Genomic DNA, 22,999 nt, shown 5'->3' on the forward strand with positions numbered 1-22,999 from the left:
GAGCTAATAAACACTCGAGGTGAAGTTAATGCCCAGTCTCTGCGCACTTAGAATTCTGATGTGGAGTTTGAAGTTGCGATAACTTGAAAGGAAACTATACTTAACTGGATGAATGGATAAATGGATGGATGGATAGACGGATAAATGGAAGAAATAAATTTTCATGTGGCCACACTGGGACAGAGCAAAGCCAACTGGGAATAGGCATAGCAAGAAGCATGTAACACCATCCCAGACTGGGGTGAGTGTCCTTTTCTTATAAGATGGGAATACCAAGCTTAGTTGGTTGTTACAACACAGCTTAAATTTCACTATCTGCTTGCTGGGCTATGAGTATAAACTTAACCTCCACTAGCTTCTGAAGTAGGTACTATCAGTATCCCCACTTTACATGTTGGGAAGCTGAAGCACAGGGAGATTAGCTAACTTGTTCAAGGTCACACAGCTGCTATCTGCGGTAGCTGAGATTTGAACCTAGGCAGTCCAGCTGCAGAATCTATTCCCAGACTCAGCACACCCTGGAGCCTCACAGTAAGGTCCTTGAGCAGATAGGGATACATGGTGGCACTCCACAAATGTTCCTCTTCTTCTCCTTCTTTTTCTCTTCTCCACCCTTTCCAGGGCTCCCGGGTTACTTGACCATCACCAGGGCTACCCCTAGGAGTGAGGGAGTGCTCCTTAAATTCTGTGCCCTAGGCACTTGCCTCACTGAAGGCATTGCTCTGGCAGCCACTCCTGAAACTTGGGCTGGACAGGTGTCCTTGTTCAATGAGCAGACATGGCCCATGACACAAATCAGTAGGTAGGAATACCTGGCAGTGAAAGCCATCACACCACCAGTCTGTTCACACAACTACTATTCTACTGTCTTTACTGACATAAAAATATTCCAGAAAACTCTTGCTGAGGAAGATAAAAATAAATTGCAAATAACTTTATTGCTTATTCCAGGAAATTCCTAAAAGACCTGTCCATTCTTCAACAGAAAACATCAAAGGACAATTCATACCCTAAGACTCTCTGAACCCCCTCTCCAAAATCTTCATCCGCTTGCTGCATCTGCCAACTCTGCACTATAATATTATGATTCTCATCCGGTCTTAACCAAGCCTCCTTCCTCTCCTCCACCCTGAAAGACCCATCTTCAGGCAGACTTCACAGTCTCAATAAATGATATGGTCTCTTCCAGGCTGAGACACTGCTGACATTCTATCATCAGAGTGCATTTTGTTTGCTTACTGCAGTACGACACAACAGCCTGTAAGCCCGTCCCCTCAACAGGCTGTTCTGCAGATGTTGGGAAGCCTGCATTCAACACAGCCTTCAAGTCACTAAGCAAACCCAGTAGCAGGCCACCGAATAAAGGTGATCTGTGCCTCAGGGCCCGGAGTCTGCAGAAGGGAAAAAAATCAGGACAGCTTGGGGATGTTGTTCATGAAACTCATTTGAAAACATCCTGATAAAACTTCCCTCCATCAAAAAAAAGGCAAGAAAGGGTGGGAAATAAAAATACATGAATAATGCAGACTCAAAGAAATGACTGCCCAGAGCTGTTTATTTAAAAACATCACTTTCCTCTCTGGCTGGGTCCTTCACATTCTCTGCAGCAATCTGCAGTTGAAGAATTTTGGAGAATGCAATTAAATTCAAATGCTTTGATGAGTAATATCTCTTCTCTTCATACTGCCTGGAACTTTTTTATTGAATAGAGAGAGTGATGAAAGTGTTTTCCATAATAATAACAATGACAAGGGTCTGATGATGAACTACAATTAGCTCAGTGATTCATCAGTTAGCAGAGAAAATTTCAATGCATCCTGACATTTAAAGCATTTGGTTGTGATTAACAGTCTTTGAAATGTCACTGAATTTTATTTAATTGGCTAAGAAAAATTTTTTAAAGGTAATCACTGCAAAGATCATATTCATCGCCAAAAAAGATAATTGCAGTTGTCACATGACAAGGTAGATGCTAACTACTGTAGCAAACTGGCTCTGTGTTCTTGCAGAATCAAATGGATGCAGCAGAGATCAATAGCCAGAAGCGTCTTAGAAGTTTGTTTAACTGCTCCTTTCATAGCGGTTTGTACAGTAACTGTAAGCCTTTAAGTCATCTGGGAAAATACTGAAACTGAAATGCAGGTAATTGCAAAACAGAATGAACTTCATTTAGTTATAGTAATCTCAGAACCATTCTGAGTTCCAGCCACAATCACAACTTCAAGTGTGTGTGTATGTACGTGTATGCATGGCAGAGAAAAAGAATATATGTTTGTGTGTTTAAGAAATAACTTTTTATTTTATATTGGTTTGCAAAGGTAGGCATGATACACAGCAAGAGAAATATACCATGTAAAGATCATATTGGTGAAGTGAAAATAGCTAGAGCTTCATTTTCATGAGAGATTAACCACCTCTTTTTTCCCCAAAGTGCTTAGCTTTTTAAAATTCCAATGGTAAAGGGGTTAAGAAGTAAAATTAAAATTAAAGTAAATAAAGAAGAAACTCATAGACATAGACATGGACATGTCTCTCTCCAAGCTTTAAAGTTGTAGCTTGGCCCTTTGTTCTGGCCAGGTATGTTTCTAAATTACTGATAAGCCGTTAATAGAAATGCGCTGCCCTAAACACTGAGGCTTGCATAAATGTTAATTATCTATAGCTGACAGCCTTTTGGAGTGAGTGAGTGAGATGGGATGGCCTCAGGTTCACACTGAAGAAGCTGGCATGGCACCTTTCTTTCTTATTTTTCTCTCCTCTGCAGTGATGACATTGGCTTAGGGCTGAGACCTAAATGGCCTTCCAGGTACCAACAGGTGTTATTGGTAAAAGAGAGTCTAGGATCAAATCCTACCCTTGGCTTCAGAGGCCAGTGTAGCAGAGTGGGAACAAGGCAAGTCTGGGAATCAGGCAAAACAGACTAGCACACAGGTCCCATGCAGTGTTGGTTGAATGCTGCAACCTGACCAGAGCTAGCCCTGCAGAGCTGCCTGGAGACTCAGCTCAGCGAGGCCTCTGAACTTCTACTGGTCTCCCAGCTCCTGCAACACCTCAACCTAGTGGTCAGTCCATTTAGTGCCTATCTGCTCTCAGCTTCACCTCACGCTTTTTTCCTGAAAACCCACATTTCCCAAGGTCCCCAACAGTTTTGACAAGGTTCATTTGAAAAAGAATACTAGAGAACACAAAGGAGAAGCCAGGTTTCTAAGCAATTTCTCCCTTCCTCTCAGCTTCCAGGGCGTGGGCATTTTCCAGCAATGACTGAGTCTCCTCCCCAGCATGAGCTTCCGCAGGACAGGCCCTTCCCGCTGTGATCCCAGTGAGACAGCCCCCTCTGTGGTTTTCTTCCCATCTGCATGGCCACAGTGAGAAGGCACTGATGGAGTCCCACCCTCCTGCTGTCCCTCCTGCCCTGAGAGGAGAGGCCTCCTGCTGGCATTAATCTGTGGATTCTTTCCTTCCCTGTTTGGCTTCTCATCTTTTCCATCCTCTGTGCAACCAATTCCCAGAATTAAACTCCTGCTGTTCGAAATACCTACAGTGCTATTTTTCTGCTTCTTAACATCTTAACTGCTGCTTCCCTGGTCCAAGCCATCATTATCTGTCACGCAGATAATGTAATGGCCTTCCTGCTGTTGTCCGTGCCCTCCTACAGTTGCTTCTGAACACAGCAGCCAGCCAAATGCTGCTAAAACCCAGCTTGGATCACATCATTCTATGCTCAGACTCCAGTGACTTTCCATTCCAATCACCCAATCAGAGCAAGAGCCAAAGTTCTCATTAAAGTCTATAGGGCTCCACATGACCTGGCTCCTGGTACTCCAGACACTCATTCCCTTATACTCTCTCTTCCTCACTTTGTTCTTAGTCAAACTGGTCTCCTCGCTGTAATGTAAATACGCCAAACATCCCTGCCTCAGAGCCTTTGCATTTGCTGTTCCTCTTGCTGGAAGTATCCACAGGGCTGTTCCCTCTGGTCCTTCAGGTCTCTACTGCAAGATCACCTCATCAGAGAGAGCTTCCCTGGCCTCACTGTATAAAGGCCTAACAAACTGACACAATGGTGCTATTGTTCTTCTCATCTGTCTCTTCTCATGAGAACTGGTATCAGCCAGCTTCTTCTGTAAAAGGCCACATAGTAAATATTTTAGGCTTCATAGGCTATGTGGTCTCCAGTGCAACTAATCAACTCTGCCCATGTAGTACAAAAGCAGCCACAGACAACACACAATCAGGTGGGCATAGCTGCATTCCAATAACATGCTGTTTGCAAAAACAGGGTACAGGCTGTGTTTGGCTCAGGGACCAAAATTTGCTGACCTTTGAACTAAAATATAAAGTCCATTAAGGCAAACACTTTCCCCATTCTGTTCCCTGGAGTATTCTCATGTTTCTGACATGAAAGCACATAATACATACTAATTAAATACATGATATAGCTAGTCATTATTTTTCCTACTACCCTCTCAGAGTAACAAAAACACAAAAGCCACATGTTGTTCAAGCTTAACACAACTGGAAATCAAGGAAAAGAATCACCAGCCAAGAACTCCCTAAGGTATTTCGTGGGATGTTAACTGGAAAACCATTCTTTGTTCAAAGTGTGAAAAACCACAAGTTGAGCAGAATTCTCTCCTGCAGTACCTATTGGAGCTTGACCCTGGTACTGTTTCTTGGGAATGTCGAAGGAGCTGGAGGAGAGCGAGGGATAGGTACAGTACTTCCTAAACATGCTGCACAGAGAAGCCCTTCACCCTCAGAATATTGTCACATTCAAGGATTCAGTGCCACCACGATGAGAAATGGGCCTGCTCTATAAAGATGACAGGAGTTTCTCAGGTGAAAAGAAATCTGCATTATAAGGTGTCCAGGTGTTGAGAAACTCATGGTCCCAGAGTCCATCAGCTAGGCTGGTGGGTGAGTCCTCTAACCAGACTGCACCACCACTCTGCCCAGCAGGGGGCAGGTGTGGCCTCCCTGGCTGGACATGTTTCCCCAGACCACACCACTGGCCGGCCACCTCACCCTCCCATCTGCACCTGTGGATACTGCCCAGTGACAGCCAAGGCTAATGATAATTCTGGTTCACAACTAAAAAATAATAATCACATCTATTCTGCTGGACCAGAAAAAGGCAAATCAAGGAGGAGCTTACATCACTGAGAATGTTGAAGGCCTCATTCAGAGCTATATCCAGCATTCCAATTTCTTTGGCAACAAGTTTGTCCAGATGCTCCCTGAAGTGCTGAAACAAAGCAGAAAATCCATTAGCATCTGTCCTGTTACGTGAAACGCCAACCCTGAGTGAATAGGCAGGTGTATGTTAAGGCAAAACCAACGAATCTCAGACTCAAATAGTCAAATTTGTTTTCTTCAAAATTTAAAAGGTGAGATGTATTTAATGTAAAATTTATTTTCCATATACATTTTTTAGCTTTGGCTAGATTTCAGACAAAAAAAAATTGTTGAATTCCTGTGAAAAGCACTGAATTCATTTGAAATTCCTGCTTTCCTCTCCCGTTTCATCTCCCCGTCACTTTTAGGACTCTGCAGGCTCCCTCCACTAGGTACCCACTCTCCATTCACTCCCTTCTCCCCTGCCAGGCTCTCTGCCACTTAATTTTGGGACATCAGTTTGAATATCACCCCCTTCCTGCCTGAGAAGCTTTCCCAGGCCACACACCCACCCACTGGCTTACAATGTTTTCTTGGGACCCTGTGCTGTGTCCCATGCTCATATCTACCTCGCACATAAAACCCCAGGGTGTGCAAGAGCCTTATTAGATTCTGTCCTCACTCCCTAAGACAGAGTATGTCTAGTTGCCTACTTTCTCTCCCAAGACCATCACACGTCTGATACACAGAAGGTGCTCCGTGACCATCTCCAAAGAGCAAGGATAAAGACTGGATCACACAAGAGTTGTATGACAAAAGGAGACACAGGCTAGAAATCAAAAGAGCTTCAGGAATAAGCAGAATGGAAACAAGTCTCTTGGGAAGCAGTCCCTAGGACTGCCTGGCTATGTTTGTTCCATAGAAGCCCAGCATCAGCTGGAGAGTAAAGGGGACAAAAGGAAGTAACTAGAACCCCACATGTTTCTGCTCCCAACAAATAGGCAAAAGTGAGTCCAGGCACGTGCCTAGGTACATGCTGAGTGCATGCAACGCCCACCCACCCAAAGCCCATGTCCATAGCTTCCTGAAATTATTTTCCAAATGACCCATTCTGAAACCAGTTTCTGTTGAAAAGACGTCCATACCATGTCTGTTGAAGAAAGCAACAGGAGGAGTCACCAGGAGGGAGAGGGGCAGGAAGGGTGGGCTCATGGAAAACGCATGCTGTTGATTTCCTGGACTAGGATTATTTGTTTTTGGTTTTTTCCTCTTACTATACCCTGGGACCCAGCAATGCCCCATGCATGCCATCAGGGTTCAGACAGTGACACCCGCTCATGATATATGTGTCATAAGACCATGGAACTTATCACAGAGTCAGGGTAGATCATAGAGGCTGATCCTAGGATATATCTAATGGTTCAAAGATGCTTTTCTGCCTGGGCCCCCTCAGGAAGCACTAGAGGCTTCTGCTCATGGAGACAGACCATATAGGCTTGCTGGCAGATGGGACTAGAGGTCGAGTGGGCTCCTCCCAGTAATTCAGCTTTAATGACATCATGCCTCACACGAATCAAACCTGGCTTTTGAGGATATTCATACCACCCACAAGACCCTTCCCTGGCCCACAGCAACCACACTCACTTGTTCACTAGAACAGCTCTGGTTATCAAAGCCTATTCCATGTTAGGTTCTTAACAAACACCAGGTAACTGAGTCCTCAAAACAACCATATGAGGATCCATCACCCCACCTTTCAAATGGAGAGACCGAGGCTCTGCACTGGGCCCAAATGCACATACCTCCCAGCTACCTGGCCCAAGTTTCTCCCCAGGTCAGCTTCACCAACTCTAATGCCCTCCTCCTTTCCACAATACACCTGCTTTAAAAAAAACACTAGTATCTTATATGCCAGGTACTGACCATGAGCTTGACATATACCTGGCTGGTCTAGCTACAGAATGTTCTTTCTTAATCTCTATGTATGGGCTATGGCTGAGTCTGTAGGAGACTATCAAGTGCTTGAGTGAAGAAGAGAGGGACACTAAAGACCAAGGAACCAGAAAAACCACACTGCCGAGCACCAAGCCTTGAGCTCCTCCATTCCTCTGACCTGATGCTCAAGGCCCAGCAGGACACTGAGCTCTCGACAGGTCCTGCATGAGCAGTCCGTGAACGAATCTGCGCAGTTCGGGGAATCTAAGGGAGCCCAGGCATCCTGGCTACGAGTGAGCCAGAGGGGATCAGGACAGACCAGTCTCACTTCACCAAACACAACCACCCTGGGAAATTGATTTGCAGGTGAGGTGACCACCGAGAGGACTTGGGCTCCAGAGTGTCACCCATGCATGCCCATCATGCCGCTAGCAGAGAAGCTGGTCCTTAACCAGCCCCAGGTTCACATGGCAGTGACCAGATCCTGCCTTGACAGGTTCATTCTATTCATCTGATATCATTTCTGTCAACTGCATTTAATTGAACTCAGTCGCACAAGTTTACACAGTATTGGTTTCTTTTTTAATAAGACAGCAACCCCATTTAATTTTTCTTTTAATCCATGGGTAGCTGCACATCATGTGTAGAAAGATGCTTCAGGCAATGGTTGCTTTTATTACTGGATATTTAAGGGTAAAATGTAACAACATGTCATGGAATTTACTTTTATAATAAGGTCACTTGTGACTTTTTTTTCTGGTACAGATCTGGTCCATATATTAGACGGAACAATATTTCCTCAGGTTAAGGGGTTCCAAATGATGTCACAGATGAAGAACTCTCTCTTTGTTTCTTTTTCCACCCCCATCCTCTCGTCCAAACTCCCTTAGCTCCTGCTCCATAACCTGAAAAAAAAATCAGCTTCATCTTCCTGGTCTTCCAGGCTGCATTAAATCCTCAGCCTGACTCTCCTTTTACACAAAATTGGGACTGCCTTCCACAAAAACATCTCCCATGATCAGCTTCCGCTAAGAGCTGTTCTGTCCACTCTAGTAGCCATGAGCCATATGTATCTACTTAACATTAAATTTAATTAAAACAACCTTCAATTAAAAACTCATTTCCTCATCCTCACTAGCAACATTTCAAGTGCTCCATAGCCCCATGTGGTTGGTGGCTGCTGTACTGCACAGTGAAGAAGAAAGAGCATCTCTCTGTCATGGCACACAGTTCTATTAGACACTGCTGACCTGGAGACACAAGGACCTTCCTCCTCACCAAGCCACTGACCAATAGTCAGTAGGAGGAAACTCTAAGGCTTGTTCTCAGTGGGTGTGTGTGTTTTTGCTTGTCCAGCATTCGTTCCCCTTCTTCTCACTGACTGCTCATAATTTATATGATTTGGGAAGGCTAACATCCTTTTCCCCCTTCCCAGATCAAGGGATGGGCCCATTTATCAGGCCAGTCCAATCTATGAATCCCATCTCATCACCCGGGCACATCATGCATGTGTGGAAGAAGACTCTCCACTGAGAGAACTGAGAGGTCAGGGAGGAAGCCCGATGCTGCCAGCAGCCATCGAGCCACTGCACAGGAAGAGCTCACCTGAATAAAGGTAACAGCCCAGAGGAACAGAGCCCAGAGTGGAAGGGGCAAAATAGAATCATAAGAACATGGCTTAAGCCTCTAGATCCAGCCATGCTTAGTATTTTCAGGAAAGCGAGCCAACAGATTTTCTTCTTTGTCTGACCAGAGTTAGCTGGATTTTGGCCCCTTGATGAAAAGGACCTTGATGGCCATGACCATCACATTGACCCTGGCTGAGACAATATCTCCCTGAAGCTCCCCCTGCATTACAATCTTCCTCCTCATCTCATCTATGCCTGCCCCTTCCTCCCTCCTTAACAACTGCATTTCATGGTTCTCACACATTGTGTGAGTACCTGTGCCATAGGCAGCAAAGCACTTCATGCCCAGCATGCTCCAGGTGTGCTGTCACTACCATGGCATGGAAGACTTTGCTAAAGATGAATCTTAACCATGTGCCTCCAAGATTGGTGTCTAAAAGTGATAGAAGAAGCCTGGCTAACTGCCCTGCAGCCTCCTTATCAATACAGATTTCCTTTTTTCTGCTCCCAGTTGTGACTGTTCTAAAATTAAGAAATTATTATATTTAATGCAATCATATTATAATCATTATATGTAAGCAATTGGTATGTAGACCTCATGGACTCTGGAGAACAAAACAACGACAATTGAACTAGGATTCAGAAGACCGAATCTTAGTTCTGGTTACACCATTAACCAACTATGAAGCCCTGGGGCAAGTCGCTCTGGCTCTCAGGCCTCAGTTTCACGCCCCCTTCCCCTGGGGAAATGGAAGTGGGAAGGCTCCTGAACAGTGGGTGGGAGAGTGAGAGCAGCAGCTCCGGGTCTGCCACTCACCCTCTCCGTCAGCCTAGATGAAGTACTTCCTGCATCTTCCTCTCAATGCAAGGGGGGTCAGGCTAACCTCTCACTGATATTACAGGAGAAGAGAAGCCATCTGCAACAACCATGATGGTAGGAAAAGGCGAGACATTTAATTTCATTTCCACTAAAAGAGATATTTGGGGAAAAAAATCCTGTACATCCCCTCTGCCATCTTCCTGGTTTGCAACTTTACAATCTAATACACCTTGAAAAATGACTTAATTTGCCCTCGAAGGTCCAAGTTTTATTAAATAGAGAGAGACACATGGTTGATTTCACTGACACCAAGACCTGCATGTCTTCCAGAGCCAGCACAGGGAACAGAAGGTTCAAGGTTGCCCGAGCCAGGAAGACACTCCTCAACAACTGTGTGCCAGAAGGTGGCCAGTTTTCATTATTTTTCTAAATTAAAATAAACAATTTATTGGAAGTGGTGACAGTTCTATTTCATTATTAAACTTCAATAAAGGAGGAGGAGGGTGGCTTTTTATCTTTGCTTCAGGCACTCATGCAGCATATGCCACTGCCCAGGAAAAGGCCTCGCTTCCAAAGCAATTAAGGAAGCTTAATGCCCGGGGAGGTGAACCAACACGAGCACCACAGCTTCCCGTGCCCAGGCGCCAGCAGGCACACAGAGGCTGCTTATCTCTGAGAAACATGCACAACATCCAGGCCAGTGGGGGTCCTGCTGAAATAACCCTCTCCTTCCACCAGCATTTGATTCTGTTGAATCAACAGTGATAACTCTCTCTGTGATAATAGCAATCACGTTTTTTCCTGTCCATATAATTATAATGAACGCTTGAGTCCTCCCAATTAAAAGAAGGGGATGAACATGAAAGTGGACATCAGGAGACAAACCACCTTCCATCCACAGGGCCCTTGAGAACTGGTGGTCGTTGCTCAGGATATCTGAGGAGGTGGCTAACAGTCCCCATCAGTGATGCTCATCAAGTCACCCCCATCCAGCAGACCTGGATTTCATACCCATTAGGTGCAGATGATGGTCACTGCAACACCTCTGCTGTGAAAAGGCTTTCAGAAGCTGTCACCCCAAGTTCTCCCATGGCTGCCAAGTCTGGCTGAATAACAACTGCAGGCCAGGCACTACATACTTCTCCTGTGCTACCTCACTTGATGCTAACATCACTAAAAGAAAGGTACCATTATGTTCCTATTTTACAAAGCAAATGGAAACTCAACATAGTGAGACACTTGCCCAAGATGGTGGGACAAGTATGATGAAAGTGGATTTCAAAGTGCTAAGCCCCGTATCTGAAGCCCTAGGTAAACTATCTCCTCCCAACACCCAGGCACAGCTCCCAGGGTTCCTGATAAAGTCCAGTATTCAGGGTACAGAGCCTGTTGGATCATGTGCAAAGCCACCATCCCATTCAGGGCTGGCTTCATGGGCATGTAACCTATACAACTGCACAGGGACCCGTGTTCAGAAGGTCCTTGTGCTTGGTTTAATGTTTCACTGTTACTGCCCTGAAATTCTTAATAACTTTACTTTTGAATTTGTGATTTTGAATAAAATCACAAATAAATGAAGTCCAATGGAACAAGAGCATGCATGTGAGCAGAGGAGATATGGGAAGTCTGCTGTCCCTACCCTGGTGTTTATCAGTGCAGGTGTGCACCAGTCGTGCTTGACTTTATTAGGTTACTTTGCACTGAGGCTCTCAGGTGGCAACCTCAAACGGAGAAGCTAAAGGTGAGAGCACTCTTTTGAGGCTCTCCAATTTTTAGCTGTCTCAATAACACACATGGATCCACTTTTCTGCTCCTGAAACAGGGATATTGCTCACATCAGTTAAGTCAGTGTCCCAAAGATCATGTCCATCTCATTCTGATGTCAAATTCCTCATTGAAATGTCCAAATAAACTTTCAAAACTCTGTGGTAAGTCTCACTACAACTGGGCACCAGACTCAAACTGCAGAAACCCATTGGTCAGAGACCCAGGGGGTGCTCACAACTGTCTTCTGACCTGACTGGGATACTAGACCACAGGATGATCTGATATAAATATGGAGTTCTTGTCTTGATAGAACTCCTCCTGGTAATACCTTCCTGACCCCAACCCTGGGATGACTCCTCCAGGTTCTAGTAACCTGAGAAATCCCTTGGCTGATTTTTTTTTCTGATTCTGGAGAGAGAGGAAAGGAGAGAAAGAGAAACATTGATGTGAGAGAAATGTCAATTGGCTGCCACCCATATGCGCCCTGACTGGGGTTCAAACCTGCAACCTTTCAGTTTATGTGATGATGCTCCAACTAACTGAGCCACACCAGCCAGGGCCCCTAGCTGAATTTTAATGAATGTTTGGTCACATATAACAGCAAACAAAGGCAATGCCTAATCAACACATTTGACAGGAAAGTCACTCATCTTGTGACATTGCCACCTCAAAACCTGAGCTCCAGAGAATCAGACTCTCATCTGATTCCAGGCTGGGAGAGCAGACAGTGACATGGTGTTTCTCAAACATGAAAGCAGAGTATCCCAAGAAAGCTGGTATTAAAGAGGCAGGCCCAGATGTTTGCAATTTAGGGGAGAAAGTACAGACACCAATTGGACCTTGTCTGAGCCAGTCCCCATTTCTCCTTCATGTCGTCTTATAACAAATTGAAGTGCCTGCGGGTAGCAGCTGTTTAATGCTAATGCCAAACTAGAGACAAGATGGATCTTTTGGATGTGAACAATGAATGTTATTTCATACCAGGTAGTCAGATTAGCTGCAAGCTCATTTCCATGGGAAGAACACTAATTATGTCATGTAAGACGATGGTGATGAACCCAGGACTGGCGACTCTCTACAACCGGGGAATATCTACAGGGGAATAAACAGGAGCCTCCATGAAAGCAGTCCACAGCAGGCGAGAGTGGGTCCGGGGGGACTTGCTGCCATTTTGGATTAGCTCATTGTCCTCTCTGTCCAGTCTCTGAGGGAGCCAGCTCTATGAACCTCCAAGAGACTGGGAAAAGCCACAGCCCAAATGCTAAGGAAGCACCTACTTTGTGTCTCAACAGGGCACAAGGGCGGATGTACAAACAGGAGGCCTCGCCGTTCATGTCTTTCTGACAATTCCCAGGGTCCAAGTTCATCTTTCATAAACTTTATGAAAACCTTGATTTGATTCAAATGTGTTTCTTGGAAGAAAAATGGTTTCATCAGCTGCAGCGTGCAAGATCAGACAGAAGTCACAGTTTCAGTTAATTCCAAATGAGGTGCCAAGCTCTGTGGATGCTTTGACTCTGAAGAGATCTGTATCTACAGTCAGCTCCCAAGAAGAAGGTAATGCAGGGTTCACCTCATCAAACCACCCCCTCACAGTTAGGGTGACAGTCCTTTATGCCAACAGCAAAGCTACAACCCAGTGTAGAAGGTGCTGGGTGCTGAGGACACACATGTGGCGTCATGGTCCAGGGGGTGGCGATGGATGTGCCCTGATCCGCCCATGCTCACCCATTCAGGGCAGCCACCTTTGTTTCTGGGACAAGTTGGCAAAGAGGTGTGACCTGTGACACAACAAAAGCAGGGCTTTTCTGTATGATCACTAGGAAGATTCATAAATTGATAGATTTATAAAATTTGCATTTAATTAACATGTATATTTCAAGTATATACCTGCCTTTCTACCTACCTACATACATAGATAAGTAGTCATACCTGAATTTGATCAAGTCAGAATCCTATAAATTTACTAAAATATAGAGGACAGCTGTGTGGTCGAGCGCCTACTGGTGGCATGAAGGACACAGACAGCCAGGGATAGACACAGAGAGACTGAGCCCTGAGAGTGTCTTTGAGTCTCTTACATGTTCCTGGACTAGTCTGCTCAGTGGCCAGAGGTAGAGTTCCTAGACAAAATACAGATACCCAATTATCTTTGAATTCCACACAAACAACAAATGATATACTAAAATTTTATTTATTATTTATCTTAAATTCAAAGTTAACTGGGTATGTTGTTTGTTTGTTTGTTTGTTTTATAAATCTCAACACCAGACCAGTTTCGGCAATATTTTTATCAAAAAATTTCTGAGAAAGACTCTGATTAGCCCCACTTGGGTTCTGGGCCTGAATCAATCAGGTAGTCAGAGAGGAGGGTCCTTGACTTACTCAGGCCTTGATTATGTGCACATTTCTGAACTTGAGATTAGTAGTAAGAACTGGGCGAAATCTCACATGACCTTTACAAAACAAACTTGCCAAGGACAGACAGAGGGCGGCAGGATGCTGGACAGGTGAGAACTAAGGCACAGTCAGCTTATAAGCCATTCTGGGAGAAGTGCAGCCTTTCAGTAGCTTAGTTCACATTCTCCAAGAAATGTGCTACAGTGGCCAGGACAGCAAAGACATCACACACACACATACACATACCCTGAGCATGTGCTTGACTCTGCAGCATATTGAAGGAGGAACATGTACAGTAAGCAGACAAAAAATAAATAGTAGCTTTTCTCAAGGAAAATCACAATCTGCATCTCAAAAGTCAGAGAAAAGTGCTTCCAGAAAATAGGTGTTCCTGAGGAGGGTTTGAGGCCTAGCAGAAAGGGAATGACTAAGACAGAAGGGAAGACAGTGCTGCTGACAAGTATTTATGGAGTGCTTTCTACATACCAGCTTTGGCTTGAGAACTCCTGACTAGTGTCCCCTTCAAGCCTTATAGCAATCCAAGAGATACGGCATTTTATGAAGAACCAGATTCAGAGAGTCTGCATCACTGACAATGTCTCACAGCTAATAAATGGCAGAGCTGGGATATAAACTCAAGCATTCTGTCTCTAAAATATTTATTTTATTCCCCCCCCCAAAAAAAAATCACTTTGGTATAGAAAATTTCCATTATCAACTCATGGCAAATTTTGCTTGAATGATATCCCATCACTGCCTACTTCAGTCTCCCTCACAGTAATCAGCTCCCCAGTGGCCTTCAGTGACTCTCAGCACCTGACACTCACACCCACACTGCACCAGGGTTGGGCTCTGTGACCCAGAGGATACTGCAGAATACAGCAGAGGTGATGGTATGGCACCTGCAAGATGAGGTGGTGAGTGACTCTGTGGTTTCCATCACGGTTGCTCTTCTGATCTTTGTTGGATACTTCACTCTATGAGAAGCCAACTGCACTCTCCCCAGGAACAGTCCTGGGGAGGTACCCATGTAGTGAGAAACTGAAGCTTCCAACCCACTGCTGTTAAGGAACTGAGCTCTCTTGCCAATAGTCACATGAATGAGCTGAGAAGATCTTCCACCCCAGACAAGACTTTGTGCATCTGCAACCCCCAGCCAACATCCTCAGTGAAACCTTATGAGAGACCCTGAGCCAGAACCGCCCAGCAAAGCCACTCCTGGATTTCTCACCCTTGGAAACTGAGATGATAGATGTTTGTTGTGATAAGCTATTAAATTGGGGGAAAGTTTGCCACACAACAGATAATTAACATGCCTTCACCCAGAATATCTTGAAGCACATCCCAGACATATTACTTCACATGTGGCTATGACAATATGATATGTCTCTGAGAGACAATGACTTTTAAAAACAAATGCACAACACATGCTTCATGTTGTGTCTGTGATAGTCACACAGTTTGAATCAGATTCAAATAAGGTCCATACAATGTGATTGGCTAAGGGCTCACTCTAGTCTCTCATTCTAGAGTTCCTTCTCCATTATTTTACTTACAATTTTCTGTTGAAGAAACAAAGCTGTTTGTCATGAAGAATGTCATAGAATCTGAACTTTGCTGATTGCATTCCTTAGGCAGTGCAATCATGCACTAACATGTTCCTCTGTCCCCTATATTTTAGTAAATTGATCAGATTCTGGCTTGTTCAGATTCAGGCGTGACTACTTCTGCATGTCTGTAGGCAGCAGGTAGGCAGGCAGATATCTATTTGGCATTTACTTCATTGGTGCTGCTCTTACTTCCTTCAGACTAATGTCTGATAATCCCCTGTGATTCTGGCGGCCATTGATCCTCAATGCCTAGGTTCATTAATTTATTAGGAATGACATATTAATTTTGTCATCCCTCTTTAATAGATAAATATTTCTGGAAATTCCTAGAAATAGGAGGTTCTTTTCTTACACTATTTAGTTATCTGAGGAACCACTTATAGAAGGAGGTTGGATAAATGTTTGCTGAGTAGCAAACATGTATTTAGTGGTTTTAAGGATAAAGATTGGTCCAAAGGCAGCTAACGAGGGACTCCCATTTTGTTGTGTTTTTTTTAATAATATAATGGAGTTACAGTTTTTCTGCTTCATTTTTTTAGTGTTGACATGGACCGTAGCACATATTTGGTATTTCAATCTGATGCTAATTTGTGGCCAGTGGGAGCCTCTTTTCTTCAGGTTTGCACCCAAGTCCTGTTGCAATTGTCCGCAGTTGCCTGCTGTCACAACAGACACAATGTTCCAGGCTCAGCTGGCTCATTTTCCACCCCCACCTAAAGTTGGCCATTTTCCCAAGAGCCCAATAAAACCCCCATTCTTAACTACTCACATTCTATAGCCTGTGTGTTTTCCTTGGGTACACACCTGGGAAATGAGAGGGAAGGAAGAACAGAAAGAGGCCAATGGAAGAGGCAGGGAAGTAAACAGTAGCTCATAAAGGACATAAAATGTGATGGGAATCATATTCCAATTCTGTGATGGGCAAAGTGACAAAGAAGTAAGGTACTTGATAGACGTAGGTCGGGACTTGACTTTAAGAACAAGAAACATGGTAAAAGAAAGAAAGGTTGGAATTAGAAGAGTTTGATGAAAAAGGCAGGAGGTACATGCTCTACTAAGTCAGGCTCTGTGCTGGGCCAGGACCATGATGAGAAGTCAAATACCATCACTTGTGTAGGCCTCCTAGGGCATCCATTCAACCTAATTCCCATCTGTGCTGTGTGAACTGAAATCTGACTATATTATGGCCACATTTTGACTACTATGATCTCTCATTCCCTTTCTCATGGTGCATATTTACCCCAATATCCTCAGCCTGCTGGTTTGTATTCATTTATTAAGTCACCATATTTGGTGACTTGTTAAGAATCAATCAAATGTCACACAGTGTACTTAATCAATAGAGCATAAGCAGATCTGGTATCTGCCCATGGAATTCACATACCAGTGGGTACAGACAGGCAGACCACAATCAATAAACACACAGATACAAGCAAGGGTGGCAAATGTCATCAAGGAAAGCCTCTTAGTATTTCAGTAGCATACAACAGGGGCATTGAAGGAAGGCCCAGAAATTAAGTAGCCAGAGGCAAGAGGGCTGGGGCATGAGAATTGTAAAGAAATTCCATGTGCCAAGGCCCTATGGCAGGAGGAAATAGCACACATAAATAACTTTATTAATTCACTGAGACCAGAGCATAGAGGGAAAAGGAACATGATCCACCATGGACCTGGAGAGCCAAGAAAAGACCAGACATAGCAGGAACTTGGCCACACTGAGGGTTTGTGTTCAATAAATGAATGACTAGCTATAATGATGGCTTAAGGATCACAAAGACTCAGAGCTAAGATGAAATGACAGGTTGTGGGGTTTAAAACATAGGACAGGAAGCCTTTCTCAGGACTTCCAGATCATCTGCAGGTGGGCCATGGGCCTCCAGAACAGAGTGACAAAGGCCTGGGGCCATTCACATACTTTAAAACAGAATAGCAATAATCCACAGGAAATCAACACCTAGATGTTCAACCACAGGACATGAAATCAACGAAGAGCTTTGTGGACAACATGCATGCTCCCAGTCCAGTAAATTTAAGATTCAAGGTGAATGAAACAACAGAAGAAATTTCTCCAGCAAGGGATTTTTATGACACATGAAAAAATGGAAAATTTTAAATTAGCTGTCATTGTAAAAATAAAAATAAACCTCTTTTAAATACTCAAGTTGTTTTGCTGAAGGAAAATGCCTCCTTATAAGTGTGCAGTATGCTCAACAGGTGAAAATGCAAATGAATAAACAGAATGCATATTGTAAGAGGTGTTATGACTCAAAGGTCTCATGACTACGTGTGACCAGTCTCATGATGTTTCTTACTCAAATCCACCTGTACAGATTCCCCCGCTGCTCTTTCTTCATGCTCAGCACTACATTTACAGTGCTTCACTGAGATACTGTCTTTGCTCCCAGCCCCATGGGATGCAGGGGCCCCTCTTCCGCACACACACAGCAGAAGACATGAATTGCTGTCCAGTAATACCTGCTGCTTTGATCCCAGTCATTACTGCTGGCTTCAAAACCAGGTTCTCAGGTCATGATCAACCAGTAGGACTCCTCGAACTAATGAGCTGGCCCTTGCCTGCCCACCACTGGCTGTCCTCCCAATTGTTAGGGAATCTTCCTAGGGCCCTGGAGGTGATCTGCCTCTCAGCCTGGCAGGCAGTGGGCTTCGTGGGTTTAATTAACACATCTTTACTCACCTCTAATGGAAATGAAAGGAACTTTAGAAGGAAAATTATCAGTCTCATCATGCAGAGAAAAATAACAAAATATGCTAACCATCAGACATCTGGATAATGTTTCTTACAAATCTAATAAAGGCAGGAGCCAGAGTAGGTCCAGTGTGTGGGGTTCAGACCCTCTCTGAAAACACCCTGCCCCCTGACTTTACCTTCACCATCTATGTGGCATTTTCATTTGTTGCTCAGGGTCCTCAGGCTACTTCTGATTCCAGGTGGGTTATGATTATGAGTCACTAGAACAATGATTAATGTGATGGCAATACAGAAGAATCCAGGAGAATTTCCTGAATAAATCTGGAGACAAAGGGCTTTGCAGCCTACCTAGATCACATGTCCCCTGACCAAGGCCACTACAGAAAAAATTCTTCTTCACCAGGAGGTACTTTATGGAAACCACCTTCTCAGTGCTGCTGGTGGTCCAGATGTGAGCCCCACTTCACTCCCTATGGGGCCCTGAGAAGAGGAGAGGAAGGGGAAGGAGGTCAAGTCTGAGATGAGACTATGAGGGCATCAGCACGGTTTCTTTTTTTTCCCTAACATTCTTTTACTTTATTTTTTTGGTAAGATATAATTTTTTTAATTTTAATTTTAATTTTAATTTAGTTATTTCTCAAGTACAGTTTTCTGTTTATTTCTCCTATCCCAGCCCACCTGTCCCCCATGCACCCCACCTCCCTCCCATTTCCACCCCCCTTAGTTATTATCCCTGTGTCCTTTATACTTATTCCTCTAAATCCCTCCCGTTTTTTCCCCTGAAATTCCCTCCCCTCTCCCCTCTGGTCACTGACCCCCTGTTCTCTATTTCAGTGTATTTGTTTTTATTTTCCTTGCTTGTCTGTTTTGTTGTTTAGCTTCCTGTTAAAGGTGAGATCATATGGTATTTGTCTTTCAACCCCTGGCTTATTTCACTCAGCATAACGCTTTCCAGTTCTATCCATGTTGTTGCAAAGGGTAGTAGTTCCTTCTTTCTCTCTGCTGCATAGAATTCCATTGTGCATATGTACCACAATTTTTTGATCCATTCATTTACTGACAGGCACCTGGGTTGCTTCCAGCTCTTGGCTATTGTAAATTGTGCTGCTATGAACATTTTGGTGCATAGGTTCTTTGAAATTGATGTTTTGGGGTTCTTAGGATATAATCCTAGCAGTGGAATTGCTGATCAAAAGGCAGGTCGATTTTTATTTTTCTGAGAAAATTCCATACTGTTTTCCATTATGGTTGTACCAGTCTGCAATCCCACCAACAGTGAACTAAGGTCCCCTTTCCCCCACAACCTCTCCAACATTTGTTGTTGGTTGCTTTGTTTATGATAGCCATTCTGACTGGTGTAAAGTGGTATCTCATTGTGATTTTAACTTGCATCTCTCTGATAGCTAGAGATATTGAGCATCTCCTCATGTGTCTCTGGATCTTCTGTATGTCCTCCTTGGGGAAGTGTCTGTTCAAGTAGGACAGTTTCTTTAAACCTCATCCTTTTAATGTGGTCCTTCCTGGATTTATTGAACAAAGAAAATGCCACATGATTCAAATATGGAAGTCTGCAATAGGCACCAGATTTCTTTTTTGCAATCATCTCCCTCTGTATCCTGCCAAAATCTGAATGTCACGTTCAAGGGAGCATCATGAATGAAATGCATTAGTATCTCAGATAATGAGATACTAATTATCTGAGATACTAATTCTTGTCCAAGTTTGCAGAGATTTTTGTATACTCCACCCTCTTTCTGGTACCAAGGTAGAGAAGAGACTGAAAACCCATGTGACCCAGGCCTCGCTCATCTTTCCACGTTCCTAGTTTTATGGACACTTCTCATTTGAGTAAAAAAGCAGACGTACTAAATTAATAGAATGGCCCATTCTGGTCAGCATTTTAGGAGAAAAATGACTTCACTGCTGAATGATTCGAGCCTAAGTGGCATCCTGAGGATCTTAAGGACAAAGACAAAAGACCACCTGACTAAGGGGATGCTGTCTGTGAGGCAAGTCATTGCCAGTCTGAGTGCTTGAACTGGGACATAAAATGACATGTAGAGAATCTATAGAGTCTTTTAAAAGCTGCTTAGCAAAGATCTTTCACCTAACTTCCTGGAACAGTAATAAAATCAGAAATGGTCAACAATTAGAAATGTCACATAACGCAAAACCCCAGCTCAACTCTATGCAATCCCCACTCATGGACGCCATGCCCAGAGTACAATTTTAACACATATTCCAACACAGCATGACTGTGTTCATACTTTGCTCAGGCCCAGTTGTGACTTTTAGGAAAACTCTCAAAGGTTATTGATGTAGGAGACTTGGCTGAGCCAATAGGTCAGGACCCCAAATAGAACCCCACTTACACATTCTTCCCTGGGTTCTAGGACAAGACTGGGGTAAGCATCTTGACCACATACTTGCAAAGAGGGCAGTGCTACTTTTTGGTAAAGAAGAAACTAGGAAAACTAGGCATTAGAGAAGGGGTGTTTGCAAAAAAATCCAACATATGAGCCCTGGAAAACTCTGTAATAAAGAAGCCAGAAAGAATAATATCTACTTTCCCAAATGTGGTGGTTTGCAAACAAACCTGCATTAGTTTATCACCCTGCCCCTAATCAGAGTCTTCAGATGAGTAGGGAATGGAGACCGACCTTTTAAAAAAGTATTATATGTCATTCTGCTATGTGCTGCTGACTAAAATCTGCTGCTTTAAAGAATGTAAGATTAAAATGAACAGCTTATACTAAAAAAACAAAAATGAAAAGAAAAAGTAAAGTGTATTCATTTCAATAGTTGTCAAATACTTCTAACGACTATTATAGATTAAATTGTGTCCTCCAAACAGACATGCTGAAGTCCTAACCTCTAGTACCTTATTTGGAAATAGGGCCACTGCGGATACAATTGGGTAAAATGAGGCTAATCAAGTACAACTAGTGTCCTTATAAGAGTCAGATGCACACAGGGAGATGTCCTTGTGAAGACAAGGAAGATGTGAAGACAAGAAGAGGCAGAGGCTATAAAGATACAGCCACGGTCTGAGGAGCTGCAAGAGGGCCAGAAACCCCTTCAGAGGAAGCACGTCCCTTTTGACACCATGATGTTGGATTTCTGACCTCCAGAACCAAGATAACGAATTTCTGTTGTCCTAAGCCATCCACTTTGTGGTGCTTTATTAGGACAGCCCTCACAAACTAACACAACAGCATTTGCCACACAGTCGCCTGCTAAACTTACTTGCTTGAATCATTTTCCTAGAAGTTTGGAAATGCTGTAAAATGAATTATGAAACTCCTTTAGAGTCCCAATGTACATGAGCATCTTAGAAGGCTCTGAGACATCCTGCAGCAAAGAACCTTATTTAAATTTGCTTAATATATCATTTCACCTTCTCCCAGCTCCCCACCAGGACTTCTGTAACATCTTATCACAGAACTACTGTTTCTCCAGCTATATTTTTGAGAAACACTGGCTTGGCCAATAAAAAAAAAAGAGAAGTACTTGCTCTTGCTAAGGAACATGATTGGATGCTAGATTTCCATTGCCACTGTTGTCACTTGTTATGCAAGCAGCACTTGATACTTTTCTAATAGTTTTCAGATCCTATATGATTTATCATCTGTATGTGTTTACTAAAGCTGTGTGATATTGTGATTTACAATAAATATATATTTCGTCTTCATCCATCCTCATTTCTGGCACAGAACTCCTGAAGCCTCTGGGATATCCTAAGTGATGAGAGCTACAAAGTAAAAGGAGTGTCTTTTTGGTATTTATATAACACGCCCCTTCCCACCACACCTGAGATTATGGTAATGAAGTGAGTTTTGGAAAGCTCCTAGGGAGGTGGGCTGGTTGCCAAGGGAACCGACCAACCCTCTATTCTAGGGTTGGAACTTTCAGCAGGTGCCCATGCCAAGACCTCCTAAAAAGGGAGAGGCCTGGAGATTGCACTCAATCACCAGTGGTCAGTCATTCAATCAGTGAACCTAGAGAGCTATTTCTCTGCGTTCTGTAAGCCACTCTAGCAAACTAATCAAATCTGAGGAGGGGATCATGGCTCTTTTTTTTTTTTTAATTCCAGTGTACATCCAATGCCTCAGATGCACAGGTGACAGCCTGGATTTGAAACTGATGCCAGGGCCAGGGCGGGGGGTGGAAGAACAGGTTTATGGAACTGAGCCCTTAAGCCTCTGGGGTCTAGCACTATCAGTAGGTTGACAGTCTCAGAAGTTTGCAGAACAGCTGAGAACTGGAGACCTGCTTGGTAGTGGTGGAAAAGCACACATGTGGGAAGTTGCCCTAACAAACTACCACACTCTTTGTGGCTTCAATAACAAAAACTCATTTTCTCACAGTTGTGGAAGTTGGAAGTCTCAAGATCAATGTGTTATTAGGGTTGCTTTCTTCTAAGGCCACTCTGCTTAGCTTGCGGATGGGAGTTATGGCTTCAACATACGGATTTCAGTGGGGGGATACAATTCAGTTCATAACACCCTTTCAATTGCTCAGTCAGGGAGCAAAAATCCCTGTTTTGTTGGTAAGAAAATAGACCAAAAAGGTTAAGTAAATTGCCCAAAGTCACCAGAAAATAGCAGAGCCCAGATCACAACTCAACAGTCTCAAAGTCAACGGTTTCTTGCCTTGCACCTTCCCACACTGCTTGGCCCCCGACTCCCAGCAATCCACTTCCATTGCAAGAAAGTCCCTAATAATACACGTATATAAAAATTATGCATTATTTTTTGCATTCTAATTACTTTATTGTGAAAAGAAATTTGAGCTATGACCTGTAAATCTGCAAGAGGCATGTTCACTGCAGCAAGCAGCAAAGACAGAAAGCACATCTTTTAGCAATAGCATTGAGATCCCTGACAGGTATGGTCTACACTAGTGTTTGCATCAGAAATCTTGGCAAGGGAGAAAGAACCTCGTAGGAGTTAAATGCACAGATTCTGGAGCCTGGTCGTAGGTGTTGAAATCCTAGCCTTATTACTCTTTATCA

General features: G+C 43.7%; 1 protein-coding gene across 1 annotated transcript in view; it reads right to left on the reverse strand.

Annotated features, from left to right (window-relative positions):
* CACNA2D3 (calcium voltage-gated channel auxiliary subunit alpha2delta 3) overlaps positions 1-22,999 on the reverse strand; it is an 864,587-nt gene that overhangs the window by 416,154 nt on the left and 425,434 nt on the right. The window contains exon 10 of the mRNA XM_053669475.1: positions 5,156-5,245. Coding sequence (XP_053525450.1) covers positions 5,156-5,245 — 90 coding nt within the window. The remainder of the gene's footprint in view (positions 1-5,155; positions 5,246-22,999) is intronic.

Source organism: Artibeus jamaicensis, unplaced genomic scaffold (genome assembly GCF_021234435.1).
Source record: "Artibeus jamaicensis isolate MK-2021 breed Jamaican fruit bat unplaced genomic scaffold, CSHL_Jam_final contig_519, whole genome shotgun sequence".
NCBI lineage: Eukaryota > Metazoa > Chordata > Mammalia > Chiroptera > Phyllostomidae > Artibeus > Artibeus jamaicensis.